The sequence below is a fragment of the Thunnus maccoyii genome, chromosome 13 (genome assembly GCF_910596095.1).
Source record: "Thunnus maccoyii chromosome 13, fThuMac1.1, whole genome shotgun sequence".
NCBI lineage: Eukaryota > Metazoa > Chordata > Actinopteri > Scombriformes > Scombridae > Thunnus > Thunnus maccoyii.
Genome location: NC_056545.1, coordinates 14,593,677 through 14,619,144, shown reverse-complemented (window position 1 = coordinate 14,619,144; position 25,468 = coordinate 14,593,677). Strand labels below are relative to the sequence as shown.

At 40.6% G+C, this 25,468-nt stretch overlaps 1 protein-coding gene across 1 annotated transcript in view; it reads left to right on the top strand.

Moving 5' to 3' along the window:
* Window positions 1-7,810: 7,810 nt before the first annotated feature.
* Window positions 7,811-25,468, top strand: part of cpeb4b (cytoplasmic polyadenylation element binding protein 4b) — a 32,471-nt gene continuing 14,813 nt past the window's right edge. Inside the window, exons 1-3 of the mRNA XM_042431010.1 lie at window positions 7,811-8,336; window positions 9,161-10,401; window positions 22,008-22,098. Of these exons, the coding sequence (XP_042286944.1) occupies window positions 9,208-10,401; window positions 22,008-22,098 (1,285 nt within the window). The 5' untranslated portion in view covers window positions 7,811-8,336; window positions 9,161-9,207. The remainder of the gene's footprint in view (window positions 8,337-9,160; window positions 10,402-22,007; window positions 22,099-25,468) is intronic.

Genomic DNA, 25,468 nt, shown 5'->3' with positions numbered 1-25,468 from the left:
CATTTGGGTAGCAGCATAGAGGGGTACAGTAGGTGGTGGAATATATAGAAAATATACAGTATTTGTTATATAATTTGGATGAGCTGATCCTCTCAATAAAAACATCTACACAAGACATGATGTTAACTTTACCTCTCTGCTGTAACCACTCAGCTTGCTCACTTGTATCGAGATTTGAATTCCATATTATTATTTGCATGCTTTTAAATTACATTAAGTGAACTCAGAGGTGGCCCAGATACTTGGTGTGTACAAAACACACCCAATTAATGTCCACAAGTGAGTACTTTGATCACAGCAAAGTGATACGGCAGCTCTTTGCATACGTGCGGCGTGAGGCTCAACCTTTAGAAATTCCTTAATTCTCATTTCACAGTTGAAGAAACTAAGATTTGAGGGGATTACAAAACTGCTGGAGGGAGTAACATGTAGTCGTGTCTGGGAATCTCTGGCTGGTAGCTGCAGTGTACACATCATTCAGACTTTCAGTACATCTGCTGTCTGACATACACATCACAGTACATCACAGTATGCTTGGAGGTACAGCTGTGTCGACTGATAAGAGACACTCGGAGCTCCACCTCAAAGTTAATGTGATCTGGAAATACTATAAGTCTAACCATCTCTTTCTGTGTCCCCCCTCCCAACCACACACAGACACACAACCCCGAGAAGACTAACCTGATGTCTTAATAAACAAACCGACTTACCCTATCACTTTTCTTCACTGTCTCTATTACTGACACACACGTACATATCAGTGACTTTCATGGCTTTAAGGAGGACTTTCCATTATTGATGAGGCCACATGCTCTGTACCTTTATTGGGGCAGGGGGTGGCTCAGGTCTGCTTGACTCAGCATTCCTCTGTCCATTGCTCTTTCTTTTAGCCTCTGTCAGCACTGTGTGTGTGTGTGTGTGTGTGTGTGTGTGTGTGTGTGTGTGTGTGTGTGTGTGTGTGTGTGTGTATCTGTACAGACACACACAGGAAAGAGAAAACAATAGAAAGACAAACACAGATAATAAACCCCACACAGACAGACTTGACTAGAGATACAGTCCAAGTCGGTGTACAACCATCAGGTCAGCCGGCAACAAACAGACTTTTTGATCCTTTTTCTTTTTGTACGTCAACAACAATTCTCAGGGGCTTGAAGTGAAATTAAATGTAATCGAAGGACACAGACTTTCCTAACAGCAGAGGCAGAGACACCAACTTGTTCACCAGTCTCAATAAGAGATGTGTTTTGAGTGAGAGGAAAAGCTGCAATCTCTAAAATTCACAAACAAGATGGCTAGCAGCCGAGTGGAACGTCAGCATGTCAGTCGTAACTTCAAGTCTGAGATTTGGGGGAATTCTTAAGAGATATGTCTCTTGTGAAAAGTAGATATGTGTTGGAAAAATGATGGTTAACTCGCTGAAAAGCAACCACTGTTGGTATTTAAGATAGTGAAATCCAATATCAACTCTACCAAAATAGAGTGAGATCATGAAAAAGCAGCTATACACTGTTTCACTAAAAAAATATCTACAATAATTTAGGCTTAATTTCCATTTATCTGCCGCATAACTATAAGGCTATGGTGCTGCCCATCTTGGAATAATTCATGAATATTCCCAAGTCAGAATAAAGTTTTTCTGATCCTCTCACACTGCGTAAATGCAGCAGTATGCCCACTCAACCTCCATTACTACAACATTATTAAACAAAACTGGGTGAGGCACATTGAAGAAACAGGATTACACCATAACATTTTATATTCTGGATTATTTTAGAATCCATATTACAACACTTAACAAATAACTCATCCAGACTTGAGTTGATTAGAGATGATGAAAAATGATGGATTTTTACTTGAAGCTGGCTACTACATCCAGCCGCTGTCATCCTGGCTCCTTTCAGCCTGTCACACAGCCAGACTCATCAGCCGTGGAGAAGTGCCCAGAAGGTAAATGAAACCACTCCTGCTTTAGAGGCACAGTTCCTCCAATTGATTTCACACGCACATCTGTGCACATACTTAAATGATACACACTCACACACACACACACACACACGCAGAACCCCTTCGCAAAGCAATACTTGAGTCCAAATGTTGTTCTTGTGTTGATTCACAAGAAAAATAAAGGTGAAAATGAGCAGAATCAGAATCCCTTTTATATGTCACGAACAGTGAATGAATGAACAAGTAGCCCCAAATTTTACATCGCCATGGCAACAACAAATTCACACATAGCAGACTGCCACATATAGTACACTCACTCAAGATGCAGGGATGTAGCAAAAGATATTAAAGATAGTTATATTTATTTATTCGGTGCATCCATGTACATCCTTGACCCAGTTTCACTACAGGGATCAAGAACATTTTGGCTAAAGCAAGACACTATGTTCAGTCCCTATTTGAGTATAAAGTAAAATCTACTTTCAAACAGTTCTTTGTGAAACTTTTTGGCATTCAAGTGTTCAGTTCACTTCTGATTATCACAGGTTATTCAGCAGTGCTCATTTTCTATGCTAGTTCTTGAAATTATGTTAATTTAGCCAATTTCCTCTCCAAATGATGTCTCTGCAAATAAAATTTATTCTATTTCTTGCAGCTGATAAATTATTAAACACATTTTTAAAAAAAGACTGACAATTTTTTATATCATCTGTCATATTATCCTTTATTACAGTAATATGAGAAGTTACACTATGAGCAGATAGAGCTGAGGACCGAAAAACAAGCCAAACTGCAGATCTTCCAGTTTTCTGCAAAATGTTGAATTTTGAAAAATGTGTAAACACACCTAACCGCATATTTGATTGATATTTGATCTGGTGCACATGCACACACACGCACACACACACACACACACACACACACACACACACATACACACACACACACACACACACACACATGCACACGTGCACACACACATCACAGACCCCCAGCTGCTGCTCTGTTGTAATTTATTATCCCTCCTGTACCCAGTGGAGTCATGAAATCAGCATGGCCTTTGTGACACACACACATACACACACACAGCCCATGTGTCTTTTTCAAACAGTCATCCCGGCCGCTACCTCTTTGGCTTAATTAGTATAGAGTCCCTGGGGAGAGCACAACAGGGCAAAATACACTGGACAGATGAAGGATATGAAAGGTTTCAGGCTGTCAGAAGAGAAAAAACCCCACTGAGAAGAGGAGTTGTACTCTAATATAAATCAAGAAGAAAGCTAATGGTTTTTTATTTAGTTTTAAAATATGTTATCAATGATTGTGAATGTCACTTTAAGACAGACTCATATGGGAGAAATATTGGGAAACTGACTGGCAATCTGTCATCTTTGTGTGTGAAAATTACAAATAATAGTGGCGAAAATGAAGACAACTTAAATTCTTGTCTGAGACATTTAAGTCACTTTTACAATGAGTTGTAATGGAGACATTTCACATATGAGCTTTTATACACATGTTTATTATTATTTGAATTTCCATCCATGGCTGATCCTTGTTTGCTTCAGCACCTTTATCGTTTTATTCCCATCTCTCACATTTGCTTTTTGCATCATCAAATTCATTACCCCCCCGCTCCACCACATACCCAGAGGTGCTTGTATGTGTGTGTGTGTGTGTGTGTGTGTGTGTGTGTCCCAAAGCCACCCAGGAGCACCTCACCACCATTTTGTTAGCAACATGTACACTCTCTGAATATTTCATGGGACGCAGACACTACTCAACAACAGCACATCATTCAGCTTTGTTGCAACGATCAAACCGTCTATCTCTCTGTCAGACACCATACATGCAAACATCTATAATTTACACAAACACAATCAAACGCTTGTATTTCCAGAATGTCAACTTGGAAAACAGCCATGCTTTTAGATGGATTATAATGCATTTTCAGTTATTCCAATCACACGAATGGGCTTCACAAGCCAAACAGATTTTTTTTTTCTCTCTCTCATAAGTGTAGCCAGAATTTTTAAGACGAAAATCATCAACATTGGAGTTATGAGCTTTCAACACAACAGCATGTGCACACTTACAAACACACACACACACACACACACGCACACTGGGAGGAATTGCACCATAATTATGCCTAAGGTAGAGGCGATTAATTTTTTAATGGATTCAATGTTTTATTCATAGCACCTATCCAGTCTTGGATATGGCAGCGCACACACAAAACCACAGCCAGAGAGAGAACACATGGTAAAATGGCCTATTAGCTATTACGGCAGACAAAATACACATCTCAGTAGCTTTGTAGCTTTCACATTTCAGGGTGTAACTATATTCTAGATGCTGATAATTTCATAAATATGTATGCATATCCCCTCTTCTTCTTGCATTTGTTTGTGGATTCATCTGGACAATTTGATATCAGTGTGTTTGACAGAGAATGACAGACAGACAGAGAAAGGGACCGAAGGAGTGGAGGGTTTCGTCTCCTAAATGAGGCCAGTAAGACTGGTTATTGTGTCTTAAAAAATCCATTTACTGTACGAAGCACTCTGCCTAATCATCCACCCCACAGTGAGAGGAATACTCTGCCCCTATGTTGTTCGAGATATTGTATAGCTGGAGCACATTTAGGACTATCAAACATCACTCCTTCCTCCTGCTGATTCTCGCCCTCCGGCGAATGATTAAGATTTCACTTGAACACTTTTGTTTGTGGAACAGAACGGAGATTAGAAAATGGGGAGAGGAAATTGAGGTCTGGCAATATACTGTAATAGAAGTGCATGATACAAGTGTTGGACTATTGTATATCTAGTGATGGATCTATTACAGTGATTAAAAAGAAATGCAGAGAAAATTATTATGATTAGAGGATAGCTGCTACATTATTATACTATTATCATTAAACACATTAAACAATTAAAAGACTAATTACATTACTGCAGAGAAGATAAAGAGGAGAGAGTAATTTGCACTCTAAATATTTTCTGATGCAGAATATTAATTACCAGCGCCTTATGTTACGTTTAAAGGTAAAAAAAAGTTTGCAAAAGTTTAAATTACTTACAGTTACAGTTATCAGCGCTGTAGTTAAGCAAATTGTCTGTCTCACTAAACAGTCAGAGTAAGGATAAAATCAAGATTAAAGTTGAGGTACACACTTATTTTTAACATCAAACTGTTATCGTGCTAATAAAAGACTCAAATATACCTGCAAATAATTCTATCGCATATGCAGGTATTTGCACAGCTAGCACCAGTCTGCAAGCTGAGTGTAAATAGTGTTACTATCAGACATCTGTAATCTATTTTTTTAATCGGATTACTCTAAGCCGGTCACTCCCTAACCCTGCCAATACCTGCCATCCTCCTCCCGTCGCCTGCTCATCCTTTCTGTACACATTTAATAATGCAGAACACTACGCGGATTCCCTAATTTATCACTCCCTCCCAGCTGTACTTGAAGTGACAGATTTATTACGTAGCCATTTGCGGCTGCATGTAACACAGCCAGTCGAGGGTCGGTGAGACTGGCAGAGTCAAAGCTGTTTGATGACCTCCAGGTGATAATGACCATACAGGAGAGAAGGACACAGATGAGGACAGAGAGAGAGATAAAGGGATGTGGGAAATGGTGTGGGCGGGAGATGAGGACGGTCAGACATCTGGCAGAGTAGGAGTAAAGCGGACACAGACACATCTCTTAGCTGGGCTGTACTGTACATGGGAGTAACTGGGAGGAATTAAGATTGCTGTGTGATAATTCACAAGCTAAATTTGTTCAATCAGATAGAATACTGTGCATACAGGAAATTAGGGCTAACAGTTATTTTCATTATCGATTAATCTGTTGATTATTTTCTCGATTAACTGAGTCATTAGTCATTTTGTCTGTAAGATGTCAGAAAATGGTGAAAGATGTCAATCGCTGTTTCCCAAAGACCAAGATGACGTCCTCAAATGCCTTGTTTTGTCCCAGCCGTCAACAGTCAACAGTCTAAGATATTCAGTTTACTATTGTAGAGAAAATAACACAGAAAATATTAATTTGTATATTCATTTAAGAAGCTGGAACCAGAGAAGTCTAGCATTAGTTTTCCTTCAAAAATAACTGAAAATGATTAATGGATTATCAAAATAGTTGGTGATTAATTTACTGTTGATCGACTCATTGATTAAGCGACTAGTCATTGCAGCTCTACAGGACATAGTTGAAGTAATGTTTATTTAAAGACAATGAGGGAGTGGAGATATAATCCTCCTACGGTATAATTTGGAAACATTTGGAAAACTGAGATAAGTTAAAGTAATTGCTCACAAACAAAACAAAAAAACCACAGAACAGCATTACAAGTATATTGTTCTTATATTTCACATGTGAAATATGGTTTTCAGACACATTTAATATCGTTCATTTTCATATGTGCATTTTTAAGGGAACTTATTTTTTGTTACAGAGTTGTTTGAGGAAAAAATAGCTACAGTGTACATTAAAGATAATGATTTATAGTTGTAAATATATTATCAATGTCATAATCATTGTTATTATTTGGTATTTAGGCCTGTTTATTTGTCTGTTTTATTTTCATTTCATCTTATTGAATGTGTTATTTGTGAATTGTTATGTAGAAATATTTTTTACTTAAATCTTTATTGGCAAAGGATTTTCAAAAGTAAGGATAAATGAGGAAAAAATCATGTTTTTTGCTGTTTGTGCTACTGCCTGATTGGATAGAATAGAATAGAACAGAATAGAATAAACTGCAGTACGTAGCTGTCAGTAATGTGGAGATGAGATGTGAAGAAATATGAATTTCAGATTTAGATGTGGTTACTGTAGAAAAAGGGGACACAAAGGAAACTCTTGAAAACTGGTCAAAAGCCATATCTTATATAAAGCAAACTTTAATGTATATGTAAGTGCATATGTATAAAAATGTATATGTACATGTATACACTGTATATGTGTATCTACATGTGTGCATAGGTATCTCTAGTACACGTAAAACTATTATTATTATTACTTACTATATGTATATAAAGTACCATGTCATTTTTTACCATTCAATACTCAACTCAGCACTCTTGCACTCTTCACTTCTTTATTTATTTCTCTTTCTATTTCTGAAGATTGTTGTGTTTTATTGTTGTGTAAGTACATTGAGAGCCACTAAACTGGACTCAAATTCCTTGTGAACGTAAACATACTTGACCAATATTCTGATTCTGACTTATCTATTTTACATCTCCTTTTGTTTCTTTTTTTGGTCTTTTTCTTTTCAACTTGTTTTATATTTGGCTCATTTGCCTTTTGAGTCGGTTGCTGTCTGCTATTTAAGTTATTATGAATGCTATGCAAATGGAAAAAAAATCAATTAAATACTATTCACAAAAAACAAAAAGGGGACACAATGATGCCATTGATTTGATGCCATATTTCATGTTTCATTTTTCACATTTACAATACAGGAGCATGAGATCAAAAAGCTAGGACCAATGATCCTGTTTTTTTTCTGAGCCATCCTTTCGAGAAAGATAGAGATAAAGGGGGGCAGTGGGTGGTGTAGCATCTCAGTTTTCTCACGACCTAATACCGGCTGCATCGTGAAAGGACAGGACCGTGCTGGGAGGAGATTTTTTTTTATTTTTTATTAATCATTCCTGACCTCAGTGGGCAGTACTTATGGATAGCATAGGTGTGTTATTGGTGCATGACTGTTAAATGCTGGAGAACTTAGGCGAGGCTGCCGGTCTTTCGGCCAATCAAATGTCGAGGTGTGGCTCTCGGAGGGAGTGGTAACCATGGAGAAGGCGGCGCTAGAAGCGGAAGTGTGTCTCGGCTGATCTCTCGCTGTCATTCGGCCACGGTCGGTTCCGAGAGAGAGAGAGAGAGGGGGAGAGATAGAGAGAGAGAGAGAGAGAAAGAAAGAGAGAGAGAGAGAGAGAGAGAGAGAGAGGCAGCCAAGAAGCACACAGGAATCGGCTGGCTCTGTTGGGAAAGACAGTTAGCGAGAAAACAAAAAAGAGAATAATACCGAAATCATACGAACAATGAAACCGATCGAGTAAGGCTTGTGGACGAATATATTTCACACATTGCCACGCTAACAAAGCTGTTTGATGATACAGTGCAGATTAGAGGCAGCAGAGACAGAGCTGTGTCATTGAGCAGGCAGGACACGTCAGGAGAAGGGAGAGAGAGAGAGAGAAAAAAAGCTGACCGACTGCACTGTACGAGTCAGCTATCAAATCGCCCTCTGAAAAGCTTTTGCCTGCCCTACACATCTTTTTCAAGGACACCACCTTGCTCTCCACCCGAGGGAAGGATCTCGACAAAAGACATCGCCTAGGTCGAAGGTGGTGATCAGAAGGTGAAAAGAAAAATTTTAATCGCCTGTCCAGCTAGCTAGCATTCGTGCTAACGGTTAATAGCTAGCTTGCTACTGCTAGCAACGGATGGAAATGTTAGCTATCCAGCTAACATGTCTAGTTTATTTTAACGGCTTGACTTTCGACTCTTGCCTCAAGTGTAAAAATGTAGTAATGAACAGTAATATGTATTTATCGGTCGCATTTCGACCGAAGTAAACATGTGTATTACTTGTATATCTGATAAAAAATTGAGGTTGGACTCTCCATAGACTCCTGACAGCTGTCAAACAAGGTCGAGTGTTTTTCGTTTGAACGTTAGATTCATTTACTGGCACTATTTTTAACATACATTGATATTTTATATTGCTGTGTTCTCGTCGAGGTGATCCTGCGGGTGATAAATTGTCTGTCAGTTGGTTTGCGTCAGGAAAACGTATCCAAATGGAGAATGTGTCGGCCCGACACAGCAGTGTTTCTGGCGATATTTGTGGCTGCCAGCAGCTCAGCTGTAGACTTACAAGCTGGCAACGTCACGGGGTTATAATTAGCTAAAGATGTAATATTAACTGGTTGGCTTTTTTTCAGCTGCCTAGACTAATAAGGGTAGATTGTTCAATGTAAGAATGAGCTCATTCATGACAAAAGTGTTTGGTTATCATATGTCCAGGAATCATCTGAGGGGGTAAAACAGACCCAACAGAAAAAGATCTTTTATGTCTGTGTCCATCACCTAGTTGTTTCTAAATCCCTTGATCTATAGTGGAATTAGAGGGGCTGACTGCTAACTCAGTGCATGCCATCCTGTGTGTTCTTCTCTCAATAGGACCAAACGATCACGGGATAGCATTTGTGTGTGGGGGGAGAAAACAAATGGGGGATTACGGGTTTGGAGTCCTAGTTCAAAACAACACTGGCAACAAGTCCGCATTCCCGGTCCGAATCCACCCGCATCTGCAGCCCCCACACCACCACCAAAATGTGTCGCAGAGCCCTGCTGCTTTCATAAACAGCACCACAGCCGCAGGGAATGGCACCACGGGAGGCTCTCCCTGGCTCTTCCCTGCCTCTGCCACCCACAGCAGCGTGCAAGACGAAATCCTTGGGGGCCCAGAGAAGCCCAAAGCACAGCAGCAACAGGAAATGCAAGAAACGCAAGAAAAGCAGCAGCAGCAGTTGTCCCCTGGGAGTCACCAGGAGGGTGGAAGTGGTAGTGGGATCATTTCAGAACTGGAAAAAGCCCGGTCAGAGGAAGGCAAGACAGACAACGGCACGTCTGAAGGAAGTAATGGAAAGGAGAAGCAGCTACGTCTTGAGTCTCCAGTCCTGACAGGCTTCGATTACCAGGAGACGTCTGGTCTCGGGGGAACTGGGCCAGTCCAGTCCAGTACGACCTCGTCATCACTCACTGGCTTCAACAACTGGTCGGCTGCCATCCCACCGGCGCCATCAACCATCATCAATGAGGACGTCAGCTTCTTCAACCCGGCTTCTGCCAACAACGGGCCCTTGCTGTTCCAGAACTTCTCACACCATGTCAGTCCAGGGTTTGGTGGGAACTTCTCCCCCCAGATAGGACCGGCGGCGGCCTTGTCCCAGCACCACCCGGCTCCCCCGCCACACCCCCACTTCCAACACCCCCACAACCAACACCAACAGCATCGGCGCTCCCCTGCCTCTCCACACCCTCCACCGCCCTTTCCGCACAGGAATCCGGCCTTCAGCCAGTTGCCGCATTTGTCCAACAGCCTGAACAAGCCCCCGTCCCCCTGGGGTCCAGCCAGCTATCAGAGCCCCTCTCCCTCCCCCGGCTCCTCCACCTCTTGGAGTCCTGGAGGAGGCTATGGCAGTGGTGGCGGCGGCTGGGGAGGCTCTCAGGGCAGAGATTATCGCCGAGGGCTGAACGGCGGGATGACCCCCATCAACTCTATCTCTCCACTGAAGAAGACCTTCCCCAACAACCACGTGGCATCCCAGAAGTACCCTCGAAACAGTCCCGCAGGCTTCAACCCCAAGTCCTGGATGGATGATGGAGTCGGCCGCAGTGATAACATCTTCCCCTTCCAGGTCAGTTTGCATGTGACATTCTCTTTGTGTGACTTAGAAATAATTCCCACATTGTGCTGTGTTTTTTTTTTTCTATGCTTATGTACCCAAGCATGTGTGTGCAACATGTGTGTTCATGTTTTTGTGTGTGTGAATATTTCTCAGCAGCGACCGCATGCCGCTTGAATGATTAAACATCAACTTCATTAATGCTAGCTGTTAATTTTTATTACAGTATGTGGTAGAACTTCTATTTTTAGACAAGGGGGGGAGGGCATGGATTTATATGATGCATTTGTTAGCGTGTTAGCTTAGAGATCAGTTGTTGGGCTCTGTACTTCTATAGCTGTATGTCCCTGATGATGACTAATGTGGCTCTGTCACTGCAGTGGTGTGTGCCATGTATACGAGCTGGGGGGGTTGGAGGGAGGCGTCGGTGTGGGGGGAGGCATCAGGGATGAAGAGAAAAAGATGGGGAGAAGGATACGGAAATAGGGGGATAGAGAGAGAGAGAGAAGGTGCGAGGAGAATGATCTTGGGAATGGACGACCAAGAATGACGGACTGAGATTTAAAGAATAATCTAGATAAACCAGTGAACAAGAAGACATCATTATCTGATTTCTTTTATTCAGTTCAGAAAGAAGAAAAATATAATATAAGTCATACTGTAGATTGATGAATCAAGCTCTATTCTTTACTCCTTCCACACTACGGGGTATCAATTTATTTTATTCTGTGAAATGGAGCCTAATGATTTTTCAGGATTATTGCTTTATTAATGACCCAGGTCGTGGCTGCCATAGGCTAGGCTAGCAACTCGTTTACAAAATGCCAGGCTATTCATAGTGTAATTTTGATTGCTGGGTCCGATCTTCACAATGAGGATTGCACAAATAATAGTATTATCACACGTAGGAAACGCCTGATAGGATTGATGGAAAGAGGTAAACGGGAGCAAGGAGATAAATTCATTTTATTGATCTAACTCATGATTGATGGTGTTGGGTCATTACAAAGAGGCGGGGGAGGAGGAATGACGGTCGCTATAGGCCCAGCTCGCCCTGATGATCTGATGAAGGTTTCTTTAAGTAATGTACGTAGCCTTTGCCTTCTTACCTTTGGATAGTGTTCTTCCATTCTGTCATATTAACTTTGGGTCAGTCATAGGTACTTTGTTGCTATCAGTCCCCAATGTCGACTTGGATGGAGTGTATAGTGTTAAATTGTCTGAATGATTGCTTGCCTTTGTTGTTGCAGCTGTCTGTCAATAGCCTAACAACATTACTAATTGGCCTTAGAGACCACCGGTGAGGCGCTGCTTGATTTACTAGCTATTTGTGGGGAAAGTCTTAGTTATAATCTCCATTTTCATTCAGTTTTCTCAGACATTTTTTTCAACACCAAACTAAAATTCTCCAAATAAGCAAATGAACTAAATATAAAATATGTAAAATTTGTATAGTGATGCCTGGTTAGACATTTCCATGTGTTTTTTTTTTGTATCTCCACCAGCAATTAATGACTCACAGTGCACTGCAGGCCAAACAGTAAGGACGTTGACATGCCTTGACATGTCTTGGGTACTTTTTTTGCTGAATAAGTAGCAAAGCTTACCTCTGAGCAGCTTTCTACCAGTAGATAACAGCCTAATTGCTGCAGGAAGGGGTCAGTTTCATATCTGACCTGCGTCAAATCATTAGGGTCTCATCCTGCTTATGTTTTAGTCATAGCGGTAAAATCGACTCTGATGCAGCAGGATATTTCAGGACAATTCTGCATCCATTTTGAGCAGCGGACAGTCCCTTCTGTTACATCCCCGTGACAGGTTTAAGCTAAAGATAGCTTTACTGTAGCTGCAGTGTGTTGCTGTTCCTTGTGGTTGAATCAGATCAGCCAAAGTAGCATTGTCCTTCTGCCCTCTTGATACTGCAAGGGCAGATGGAGGATGGGCATAGAATGGCCTTACTGTTTGTGTGTGTGTGTCTGTGTGTGTGACTGACTATGCAAGTATAAAACATTTAGAAAGACAAGGAATTGATCATTTCGGGCTAGATTAGAAAAAATATGAAGATGGCTGTTAAAAAGTGGTTGGACTTGGTAGGTGTGTTGTGATATAAAGGAGCACAATATTTTGAAAGACAATGAAATCTCTTGAATTTCCCAATACAGACATTTGCTGGTGTGTTAAAGAAGAGCATCAGCAAGTATATCAAATTGTGAACCCTACATCATGTGTTTTTCTGAACCTGTAAGCTCGGCGATATTGTTCCACCCCTCGTTATTGAATTGGAAAATGTGTCATTTTGGTGTCAGCCTATAGATCATGTTGCAGTGTTGAAGCTGTAACTGTAGAAACCACCGCTGAATTTTTACACAGGCAACCGAGTGTTGAGTTTATATGTCAGAGGCCTCCTTTGTGTGTAGCTCAATCTTCAAGATAAACGAGTCGGTATTGTTTTTTTCAATGTCCAGGCTTGTATTTAGATGTGACATGAAAATTGCCGTATTTGTCGGACCAGTTGGCATTTTCTTTTCACTCACTCCCATTTCATTGCCCTAGCCAAAATTGTTAGACAAATGGCTTCGTTTTTTGCTTTTTTTTTTTAAGACTGTTCTCAAAATGGTGCTTGTCAGTTCTTGCCCGAGATGATGCACTGTTCAGATGACTGATGACACATGTTGCCTTACACAAGGCGCCCCCGAGTTTGGTAATTGAAGCGCTGTAGCTCCTGTAACTCTGGATTAAACAGACCCCATGAGGAACTGTTGTCACACTGCTCCATTATAAGCCTTGTTCAACTGCCTCACATAGTTTCCATTTTAGCACTGACAGATGAAGGATCTTTGGCTTTTGATTAGGAATTTAGAATTGTTCTGCCTTTGCACTTCTTTAATATTTGCTATAAGATCAGGAGATGGAAACACACATTCAAACATCAATATGCCACTGATCAGGTACGTTACAATGGCTAGCAGCTAAAACGAAAATCCCTCACTCAGCCTTCTTCCATGGGTTTTTGTATTATTTTGTGATTTTCCTTGGGTCATGACTGTTAGTTCATCTGTTTGCGAATGACCAAATGTGTAGATGCAATTTGAGAGCGAGGCCATATGCCATTTGGTGAATATTTTATCCAAAGTGGCGTAGCGCACCATGGCACATTGAGGGAGAAAATGTTCCAGTGCTATAGCTGTTGCTGCAGAAGGCAGGGCCGCTGCTGTATTAGAGCAGCTTTAGTATTTGGGATCAGCTCCTGGCCAGACACACTACTGCTAACTGCTAATGCACTGGTCAGCTAGTAACAAGCCTTAGACCACAAATGTGTACTTTTTAAATGGAAACCCTTCCTTTCTTTGCTTTTTATTCTCTCTCGCTTTCCTTTCTGTCTTTTTTTCCCCTCAAATCGTCACTTGTGAAATTCAAGGTCACAGACCCGCTGCTGTGTCAGGTGTTCTTGGCTGATTTGGACTGGTGAATTTGGCCAATGACCAGGTCAAGACCTGCAGTAAGCCAGGACAGGATATTGTCTCAGTAAGCCACCTGGGTAACTGTTGGTTACAGCTCGCTCCTCACTGTTTGTGCAGCTTAGATATACTGCAGCCTTATACGGTGCTCTTACATGAAAGGTACATTATTAAACTGCCTCGAGCATTCAGCCTCTGTTCAACTTCTGATTGTTTGAAAGGACATCTAATCAGTGTGACATATTAAGCAAGTATCAGTTGCAAAACATAAGAAATCATGCTGTGATTGTGACTGGTGACACAGCAGTTTTTTTTCAGATTAGATCAGTGATCTTGTCAAAGAAGTTGAGACGTGTTCCTCGGCGTCTTGTGTGTGCATATGTTCAGAAAATCTTTCCTGCAGAATATGACTTTGGTACCATTTTCATGAATTATCATCATGTGAATGGTCAGTATAAAGTGGGGAAGTTGTTGTGTAATAGTTGAAGCCAACTGTGCAAGAGTACAGCATTTTAGGGCGTTTTGGGTCAGCATTAGGGCCATCAGTGTTGTAACTGTACTTGTGAGTATTTTTGGAGGCGTTTCACATTTAATTTCTCCATGTTTGTTGTTTCGAGGAAATGTCACAATTCTAACTGTCTTAGAAACTCTACCATCAAATGAAAGTAGAAGCTCTGTTAGTGGACTATATGCGCATAAATAGGGTGTTGAGTTTCTCCAGAACAGGTGTAGTTTTGATTCCTTTCACCTCTTCATACAACAAGTAAATTAACTATTCAGCTGCCTTCGTTTGGCGTGAGACTTCCATGATGAGAACAAGATCATGTTGACGCTGACGGGTTTGCTTTGAAGAAAAGAAGCTTCATTCATATCAGGTAGCTTTCCTTCCCTTATCCATAACATGTGCAAATTCTCTTGCATGCATGCACATCTACAAGCGCACAGTCTGAGGCATTAAGCTGTAGAAGCCCGAGGTTTCAGCCATTACCCTCGGTCCTTGTGACATCGGTGTTAAATGAGAGAAATATTTTTTAGCCTAATGAGCGGCCTGAGCTGCGCTGGCAAGCACATAACTCTGCTGCTCATACAGCTTCATTGTGCCCTTCTCACACCCTTGACAGACGCTCTGAAACAGGAAGAAAGAGAGCTGGTGTATATGTGTATGTGCATGTGCCCATGTGCGCAACTGTGCATGGGCACTAATTAGTCCCTGGCCTATGTCTTCTGCACATGTGTCTTAACAAAGGGAGAAGACAAAGCAGAGTCTATGTGGAAGTGTCAGATTCTATTTAGCCTAGCTCATTGCATACAATAAAGTCAGCTCAGTGTAATCCCTAAGCAGTGCAAATACTGCTGGAGCCCCTGCCTCTGTCGCTCCTATTACACCCCCAAATGCACACATACACACTATTCAGCCATTCAGCCAACACTGGGTAATAGGTTGTTTTTGACAGTTGGGGGTATTTAATGTCATAGCAGGCCTTTGAAATACTTTGACCAGGAAGAAACATAATCACAAGCATCAAAAGCTCAACCTGCTTCCCTTTCCTGCCCTCCTTTCTTCTCTTTTTTACTTTGCCTTACCTCACCACTTGCCTTCTCTCTCTCTCTCTCTCTCTCCATCATCCCCTTCTTTCATCTGCCATTTCCCCCTTCCCTCCTTTGCTTTGGGCTTCCTCTCTTTCCCTCTTGTCTCAGGGTGATGTGATTAGAAACACAATATAAAAAGGGGCGAACGGCAACCTTCCCACCAACGAACGTGAAGGAGATGTCAAAATAATCTTAAACCTCTAAAAATTTGAAAAATGATATCGCAGTCGTATATTCTTGTGACCTTTCCCACTGTACTTTCTCATTTCTTCCACCTTCCCTCAACTTTCATTTTTCATTAAAAGGCAGGTGACATGGAAGATTAATGTTGGAATTAATCACCCACAGCATGCTGTATTTAATCATTCTTTACTTCTCTACATGTCATCATAATCTGTTTTGAGGTTGTCCTATCTGCTTGACATTGGCGCTTAACATTAAAAACCTGTTTGCATTCGAGAGGGTGTTACCTACAGTACGTGGCAAGCTGTCCGTCTATTTTGTTTGTTCTTTTTTTTGTTTTACAGTTTATCAAAAGCAGCTTTAAAGGTTTCGTTTGGTGAATGTTTAGGAAGGGTTGTACAATTGCCAAATATAATTGTTTAGCGAATGTTTTGGTAGTGCTGTACAAATGCCATATATAATGTATCGTTGATGTCTGACAGCTGTTGATGATGACTAATGGCATGTGAAACAAGCAGGCAGGGTTTTTCCTGGCTCAGAATGGGCCTTTGGGGGTTGACTATACACGACGGTAAGCATGATCGGTCTGCGTACAGTTAAGGCAATGAGTCTGTGTTACCTTATTTGACAGTAATCTATGCATTTTCCTGTTATTTCGGACTATTCAATAAACAAAATGTCTTTTATGCTTGAGAAAGTGAAACCCCAATTAACTAAGGCTGTAGTCAACCAAAGAAAATGTTGGTCGACTAAAATCGGGGGGCCCCCCCGCAGGAAATAATGGATTAATCCTGGAAAGCTATTGATGTAGCACTTCTCTCCTTATGAAAATAACACGGAGATTATTCGACCAATGAGAATTGAGTCGGACGAGAGCATATCGACCAACTAATCGACCAGCAGACTACAGCCCTACAATTAACAAAAGTAGTATACATATACTCATATTAATACATAGAAAAGAAGCTGCATTTCATTGGAAACTTACCTCACAGGTGATCTGATTCGAAAGGCCCAAACGCATTGAAAGTGATAATTGATGTGCCTCATTTGACACATGTCATTTGATGCTCCTATGGCGCACTGCAGGCATCGGATTTAAAATGCCAAAACCACAGAACAAACACAGATTCGTCCTGTTGTTCTTTGTACTGCTGCATTAGTTGGATGGAATGAATGAATGAATAGGAGAAATGCAGAGCAGGAAAATGAAACTAAGAGCGTCTGTTTACACAGTAAATAATCTGTTGAGGGTTTGATGGTCATTTAGTTGTGCTTTAGAACGTAACCACCATGAAACAATCAGAAAATAAGGTTTTATTTTTCTCATTCACCGCTCCCTGTCCTCGCTCGACCATCACCGCGCTGTCTCTCTCTCTCTTGCTTGCTATTGCTTTCAGCTCGCTTGTGCTATCTCTCTCTTTTTCGGCTGCAGAAAAAACAGCTTTCGGCTCTGAGTCCTCATTTGACGCTCCAAAATTGAAACAAGGTCAGAGTAGAGGCGTCAAGGCAGTTCGACGCGCCTCATAATGCTTTTAGTGTGTGTTCAGCCATTTAAAACAATAGGTGTACTTCAAAATGCGCACGTCATACGCTTTAAGTGCGTTCGGGCCTGAACTCTAGACAATGTTTCGGAGAATCAGGTCCGGACATTTTCTGGAGTTGCCTTTTCACACATGCAGCACACAACAATAAATTGTCCATGTCAGATGCGTTCTCATTACTAGAAATACTCTACTGGTTTAGGTGAGGGATGCTTGCTGATGCAAGTCAAAACCTCAGCACCCATTGGTTGCTATGTAAGCCTGCACATTGCAATGACTCTTCAGAAAAGCAGCTGTTTAATCACTATCTCACCCCGGATCGGCACGTTCCGGCTACGGTATCTTGACTACTACTTCTGTCAGGTGACACGGCCTGCATGTATGCGTAAAAATGACTGATGACAAGTGAATTCACCACACTTTATGCATTCCACTCATATTAGCATTTAGTATTCTTAAATGTCTTGTTTTGTCCGACCAGAGGTTGAAAATCCAAAGATATTCAGTTTCAAACAAAGGCAATCAGCAAATTCAGCTTTTCTTTTCTTGAAAAAACCTAAATGATGAATTGATTATCAAAGTAGTTGCTGATTGATCAATCAACTAATTGTTGCAGGTCTAGTATTCTTCAGAGTGCTGGTTGTATTAGTCGGCGAATTAGCATCTTCCATATACTGACTTCAGGTAAACAACTCACTAAAAACTAATTTTCAGCATTTTCTGCTTGTATGATCATATTTTTTCTTACTCCTTAGGAGAAAGAAACAGCTTTATAAAGACTAATTGTATGTATTTTAGGTTGACTAGAATATCTGGTCCAAAAACATCATTAAATGGACCTAAAGGCCAGGGTTATTGAAACTAATTTGCCCAGTTCAGAGTTCCATGTCTTCTACAACCTTAATTACAAATAATTTCATCTTCAGATTTTTGTGCAGTCTCTGAGGCAACTGAGCATACAGTATTCTGACTTAAAAAAAAAGTAATTATTTTGAAAATTGATAATACATTTACTACCTGTGTAATCCTGGTATGGTTAGATCAGTTCAGTACATATTTGTTGGTTTGGGGTCGAGCATTTAAAAATGACGACAAGGTTTGGTAGAAGCACTTCATCATGCTGCATAATGCAAATCAATCCATCATGCAGGCTTTTTTATTGAGAGTCAGGGTGTGTATCGCCTTTTAGATCCATTTTGCTTATTATTTTTTTCTGCCCAGGTTCACAGGGCTTTATTTTCATGCTTGCAAATAATACAATATTTACTGCCATGGCCTTTTATGTTTATACCCATAGCCTTGGGTTGCATGCTGGGCAAGCTTTCATAGAGACATACAGTATAATGCAGACAGCTCTGTAAATCATGTGTCTTGCTTGCAACTAATCTGTGCGTGTGTGATTCTGGATATGATGAGTGACCATGACTGTGTGTGTGTGTATGTTTGTGCACAATCCTGCAATCTGTCAGGGATGAGTACTTTGCTGGTCAGCTGGCCAGTTGTTGAGAGAGAGAGAGAGAGAGAGGGCGAGAGTGAGAAGGATGCACAAATCTGATGATTAATCACCGGCTGCACCTCTCTAGGCTAATGCTTAGCAACTGCAGAGCACCAGCCGGACCTCATGTCCGCCATACTGAGTCCATCTCAGCCACAAAATGAATTCCTACTCTCCTAAAACAATATAATAGGATTACCCTGCTATACTTCAACTGTGCCAAGGAGATAGTACATAAAGAATAATGACACCAAATGAAAGCACAAACATGGGGTGTGCTTCTGTTTACACTTCTACGTAGTTCTCACATTAATATACTATAGAAATACTATAGATTCTAGCAATGCAGCAGATCCAAGAAATACTGCACCTTGCTTCCATCGATTTGTATTTATTTGTTGGGTAATGTGTTTGTGTGCTTACCTATGCTCGCATATACCCACTAGTAATGTACACTTCCCACAGTAACCAGTCCCTCCCTTGTTTCTGCCTCTCCTGTCTTTGAATGTTTGGTGTATTTGACCCGAAGCAATAGCCTAAATCCACATAAGGTACTGAGGCGGATATGAGAAAATAGTAGACGTAGTCTGGCCTATATCCCTGTGTTGATATTTGTTTTGAGGGAGAGAGTGTGCACTGGGTGTGTTCTTCTACCATGTCATCCCTGTTTCAGTATGTTCCTTTTAGTCGGTCTGCACCAGTCCGAATGCTGGTGAAATTTTGGCTACAGCTGGGGGAGTTTGGCTCTTTCACCAGTTAGTGTTTGCCAGACATCCGACCACGCTCTTTGGCTGATGAGATGGTAAAAGTAGTTATTGAATTTTGGGAATCACTGCAGACGGTAGATTTAAAAAAGGGAAAAAAGTTCCCTGCCTGTCTGACCCTCGGTCATGTGGTTCACTGACGCAGGTCTGTTTTTCTGAACCCTTTAACATCTGACCCCTGTGGAGTTCATGGTGTAACATAGTACCCTATGAGCTTTTCTTCCCAAGGTGCTGTTGCTCTCAGACTGTCCCCCCCCCCCCTTAGACGTTGGCCTGCAGTTTGTAGCGAGGGTGTGACCCGGTTGCTGGATGGATGAGTACATACTAGAGAGGTTAGGCATACATGTATTTGTTAGGAAGAAAAAGTGGTGGAAAAAGTGACTGTGCAGATAGGTTACTTGCAGGTTGACAGACACGTTGGGCAATTTTTGTTGTGCAAGACTCGTCTGTTATCAGTCAGGCCGAGGTCAGAGCTGATCACGCAGTGCTGACGTCGAGACGTCTTTCAAACTCCTCAGGAGAGCTGAATATGACATAAAGCTTTATGTTTAATAATGTATTACTGTGATTTTAGATTTTATTTTGATGTCTTTCAGCTTAGCTACTTCAATTAACAAACATTTGTGCATTGTCAGGCTTCTTGTTTAGGGTTAATGTGTTATTTTTAACCTGACAATGCTGGCCCACAGTTGTCCTTTTTTATTTTCTGTTTGCTTGAGACAGGTGTGATTTCAAGTAGGCTGTACAATTAATAGATGACGGCTGATGAACACAACTCTTGCTTGGCTGACCATGGCGTTTACTACTTACCTACTTACTCGAAAAACATTTCTTAAACTATTCACCCAATTAAGTTTCTGAATGAAATGAAAAAAAAAAAAAATAGGCCATGTTGTTGCAGATTGAAGCTTATTATCTATCTCTCTGTTATCTTTAAAACCTTGTTGTTTGTAGTCTCAAGAGTCTTTGAGTCACGTCATCATCTAAAAACTCATCATTCCCTGTTTGTTCTGTCAAGCATCTTGTCAGGCTTAATCAACACTTAAGTAGATGCCTTCCAAACTTAAATGGCCAGACCAGTGTTAGGCTCTCCTTCTCCCTATCCCTGTGTTAAATAATTTTACTCTGGCATTATAAGGCTGATATAAGAGATATGATGGAGGAGGTTGATATAAGAGATATCAGATGTAGAAAAAAGTTTGTTTCAGTCGTGACCAGACAGGTCAGAAAAAATAATCATGACTAAACATTTTAGTCAGCTTATTGGGTCTGCGCAGCGTGACATTTCTGACGCATGAATGAGGAATAGAAAACTTTTTAAAGGTGTTTCTGCTTTTAATGCATCGAAGAATGACTGGAAAAATGGGGAAGGGACAGAGGAAGGAATGAGACACTCAAACACGTGATCTTTTGGGGACATCAGGCATTTAGCACCGATTCTAAATGTAAACAAGAAAAAGTAGAAAATGTTATACTTTAGCATTCAGCAGAATTGGACTACATGGATCGTGGTGATTTTGGACAGAAAGAAAGAGTTCACCGATTGAACTCGTGGTTGTCGGACACCGCATATTTTGTTTGGTCGAGGTGGAGTCGAGACAGAAGCCTTATCAGCGTGGCACTGGGAGTGTGTGTATGTATGTTTGTGCACACATTGTTTGGGTGTGTGTGTATTTACATGTGTTTGTGTGCGTGCACAAACATTTCCAGTATGGTTGGTATGCCAAGGATGCTCTTGTTGTAGGTGACAAAGCTGCTGCTCAGGAATTGGCTCTACTCCTGCTTGTTTTACTGTTGTCTTCTATTATACTACCTTACTGAATCAGTGAATTTTTAGCTAAGTTAGTTAGTTAGTTAACTGCGGAAATAAAACATTTACATAAGCTGTGTAAGAAAAACGTGATCTTATGAGGACATCTCATTAAACAATAAGACAAAGCAATTAAATGCAGGCAACAGAAATGAGATTTAATCAGCAAAGAAAAAAAATCAACACAAGGACTCTCTCGCTGATAGAGATAAAAGTCGAATGGTTCACACCTCTGTGCCATAAAGATGTCTCTGAGGTATTGTTTGTTAGCAAGGCAAAGTTGAAAATTCAAACAGAACAACAAATACAGGCCATGAAGTTAAATCTTTTTTTTTTTTTTTCATGAAGATGGTTGAACTTGGTTTTACCTCAGTTTTTACTTCAGCTTGCAGAAGTATATCGCAATTCACTTGAGACCCTTATGTGAAACTAGGGCTCAGTCTTAATCTGTTTTCTTTGCCACTCCTGCTGTTTAGGCCAATGCCAGAATGTCAGAGTTAATGAAGAGCCCATAGTGAATTTAAATCCTCACAAATACCCTGTTGTTACGTTTATCAAAGGAAGCTAGAACGAGATGAATATTGACACAAATTAAGCTGAGTAAATTTCTCCATCTTTGAAATAAGCTCAAGCTGCGTTTAAGAGTGAAATTAAAACACTCGGTTGTGAGTGTTAAGACTATGTTTAGCATGGGCTGATTGAGTCAATGTTAAGACTGTTGATCGCTACAAATTTTGAACATTTTTTTTTTTCTTCTTTCTCTCCTCTCTTTAGGAACGTACCAGGTCATTTGACAGCTTCAACATGAACACTCTGGAGAGCTCCCTGATCGACATCATGAGGGCTGAGCAGGACACTCTGAAAGGTGAAGATGACAGCTGTCTATCAAGCGAACACTAAGCAGATAACTAGCAATACTACAGCTTTCATTTTACACTGTATCAAGAGATGTGGCGCATAGCAGCTAATATCGTGACATGCTATTGACATTTTCATTCACTGAAAATCTGTACACATTACATAGTTTCGGATAGGAAGTAAATAGGTTGAGCAAGGAAGAGGACACTAGGCGTCACACATATAGTCACATCTTGCATACTGAAAGATATGACATATGACCCAACATAATGATGACATGCTTATTAATACTACTTAGTTTAAAATTAGTTTCAAAATACAAATAGAAGGGTCCAAAATAATGATTAAGCCCTTAAAAATCATCTCAAACATTTATAACAGATTGCAGAGTGTTGTTATGGCAACATATATACTATAAAGAAACTAACAGTAGTAAATTAACCCAACTGTAACATACATCAACATCAAACATATGTGGTAAAGACAAAGCGATCAGTAGGAGCGTTACACTGGAAGTTAGAGCTGATAACTGCTCACACATTCAGCCTTATTCACAATTTAACACCTCAGTTCTTAGCATAGAAGTTTCATTTCCTTCACAGATCAGATATGAAGACCTTGTGTGTCTTCTTTTGGTGTTATGATCACTATTGGAGATGTCCTAAACTGATTCTAAGGATCCCGGCATACGTAATAGATCGGTAGTGGCTAAAAACAAACCTGATTAAATGCTGATTCTTTCCAAGTCAGCCTGATATTGTTCAGCTGTCGCCATTTAATGTTAATTCTGTGAGTAACTAGGTGACAGGTCCTGACAACTTGTCTGTTGTCTGGTTAAAGTCCTCCCTGTAAACCTTTGTCTGTATTTGGTTTATGAGGGAAAATACTTTTTGTAATTCCAACAGAGTGATACATCTTCTCTAGTAAAACTACTTAACTGATCACGTCATGTCAATTTCAGGATTCACATTCTCTCAGTTAAATTGTCCTTTATGTCATACGTATCATTTAAGCATATAAACTTAATAGTTTTGAACTAAACCAATGGTCAGGGCTCCCCCACAAGCGGCCAGCCTGACCAGCTTTCATCAATGAGGTTCTTGTTGAAGTTTTTTTTGTTTGTGGTTGGTTCAAAAAGGAAACAAGGCTGGAGGTGTACGCGGCTTAACAGTTCTCAGAAAAAGACGAGTAGCTAAACAACCACCCCCACCAATGCCGGTACACAGCAGCCTTATTACACTTTGGCCTCTGAGCTAATACCTACCAACGAGCCAAAAAGAAGGAGGAAATTGATAATGTGAGTCAGTACAAACATATGAGCCTGACTACTTAAACTAACACTCAGATACATATTTAAGCAAGATTTAGGTAAATTTAAGTGCCAGATCGGACCTGGTATCAGTAGATACCCAGGAAAAAAAAAACTAGATTGGTACGTCACACCTCTGTCTGTCTCTTCCTTCTCTCTGCTTCCTACTCTGAATTTCTAGACAAAAAAGTTATCTCAAAATTCATTTTGTGCCTGACTATGGTGCAGTGAGTATGACCTCTTTTTCTCATGCATTTTAAGAAGGAGGCGCAGAGGGAATACAGGGCTGACGGAGGCTTAGGCTTTGTGTTTAAGAGGGGATTTGTGAGAGAGATGGAAGGACTCCGTTTTGGACTCCCACTGAACTGAAGTTGCGGGCCATTGGTACTCTCCAATAATCACAGCTGCAGAGCCTCCCATTTTGACAGATGATGGCAATTTTATCATTTCCCTTAAAAAAAAAGGAGTCTGGCACATTTGTAACACAATATGGATACATGATTTTGAATTGTAATTTTATAGTTGTACTGTATGAATGTGTATATATATATATATATATATATATATATATATATATATATATATAAATCTCCATCTCACCCCCCTCCCATGGGGGGTGGTGGTGTGTCTTCCTCAAGCTCGGGTACCAGAGGCCTGGGAGTTATATATATATTTATGTGTGTGTGTGTGTGTGTTGATGTGTGCTTAGGTTTGGCTTTAAAAAACCTTAATATAATCTTAATTTAAAATTTCCACTATCGATTCATAAAATCCAAGATCAATCTTTTAATATATGTCTTTTTTCCTGTGGATTTTAAATCCGAAATGAATCCAGGCATCTGCCTTTATGCTCGGCGGTGCTTTCAGTGGAGCAGCTTCTGCCACGTTCAACGAGATCTGGCCACGAGATCTTGTTGCGCACAAGATTTCGTTGTGCGAGATCTTGTTGAACGTGGCAGGAGCTGCTCCCCTGAAGGCACCGCCAAGCCTGTTGCTTAAAAGCTTTGTGAGACAATCACAGCAAAGTGCATGTTTTCCTGAGGTATTAGTGATGTTTACATTACAGTAGGTGTGTTTGTAGCCACCCTATTTACACTGGCTGCCAATCTAAAGTTGTTAATACACTGCACTAAAGAAAGTACATATCACTCAGTACTGACTGACTGACTGAAGAGTCTGTAGAGTTGCACTGTAACTGAAATATCCCTAACCGAAGGGATATCGAATTGGGACGTTGTGAATTAGAGTTGAATCAGTTTGAGAAATCTGAATTGACACCCAGCCCTTTGTGTGCTTGTAGTTGTGTGTTAGTGTGATAGAGACTATGTAATGATGTTTCATGTATGTTTTTAGTGTTTTTGGTGTGTAACTGCACAGGGATCGCAGATGGAAATTAGCTAATAGCTAAATCTGGCATAAATCATCTCTCCTCATTTTGAGATTAATGTTTATTGTACATGGTCCTTGTTTAATAAAAACAGAGAGGACAGAAAGTAGGAGCTGACACTTGTAATTTGTTGAAAAAGAGAATTGCAAATTGGCCAAGATTCTAACTGACTTTGGTTATTGATTAATAACGTCTAGCCAATGTCAGTTATTGGTTGAATGTTGTTAGGCAACATCGGTTTATGGTAACAATAGCTAGTTTTATTTATTGTTTTAGAGGGTGTGACAGTAATTATAGATACAGAGGGCTCAGCTGACATGACATACTGTGGCCAGTACTGGTTACTGGTTGAGAGGGAGTTGCATTTAGGAGTGGTTCTGGTAATGATCAGTTTTTGAAAGAAAACACCTTGGATTTCTCAAGGTTTTAGTGGAGTTTAAAGGATTTGGGTGGGGCACCGGGGCTTGATTAATAAGGTCTAATTCTTAGTGGTTTAACAACCACAAGGCTCAATTATTATATTGAATGTATACATTGTTATGTTCTAAGACAGCCATGTAAAACACCTACCAGTTTCCCTACCCAGAATAACAAGATGAGTGAAAACTCCGAGCTCCAGACACTTCACTATCACCTCATATTTATTTCAGCCTAACACCCACTAGGCTCAGCCACATCCAG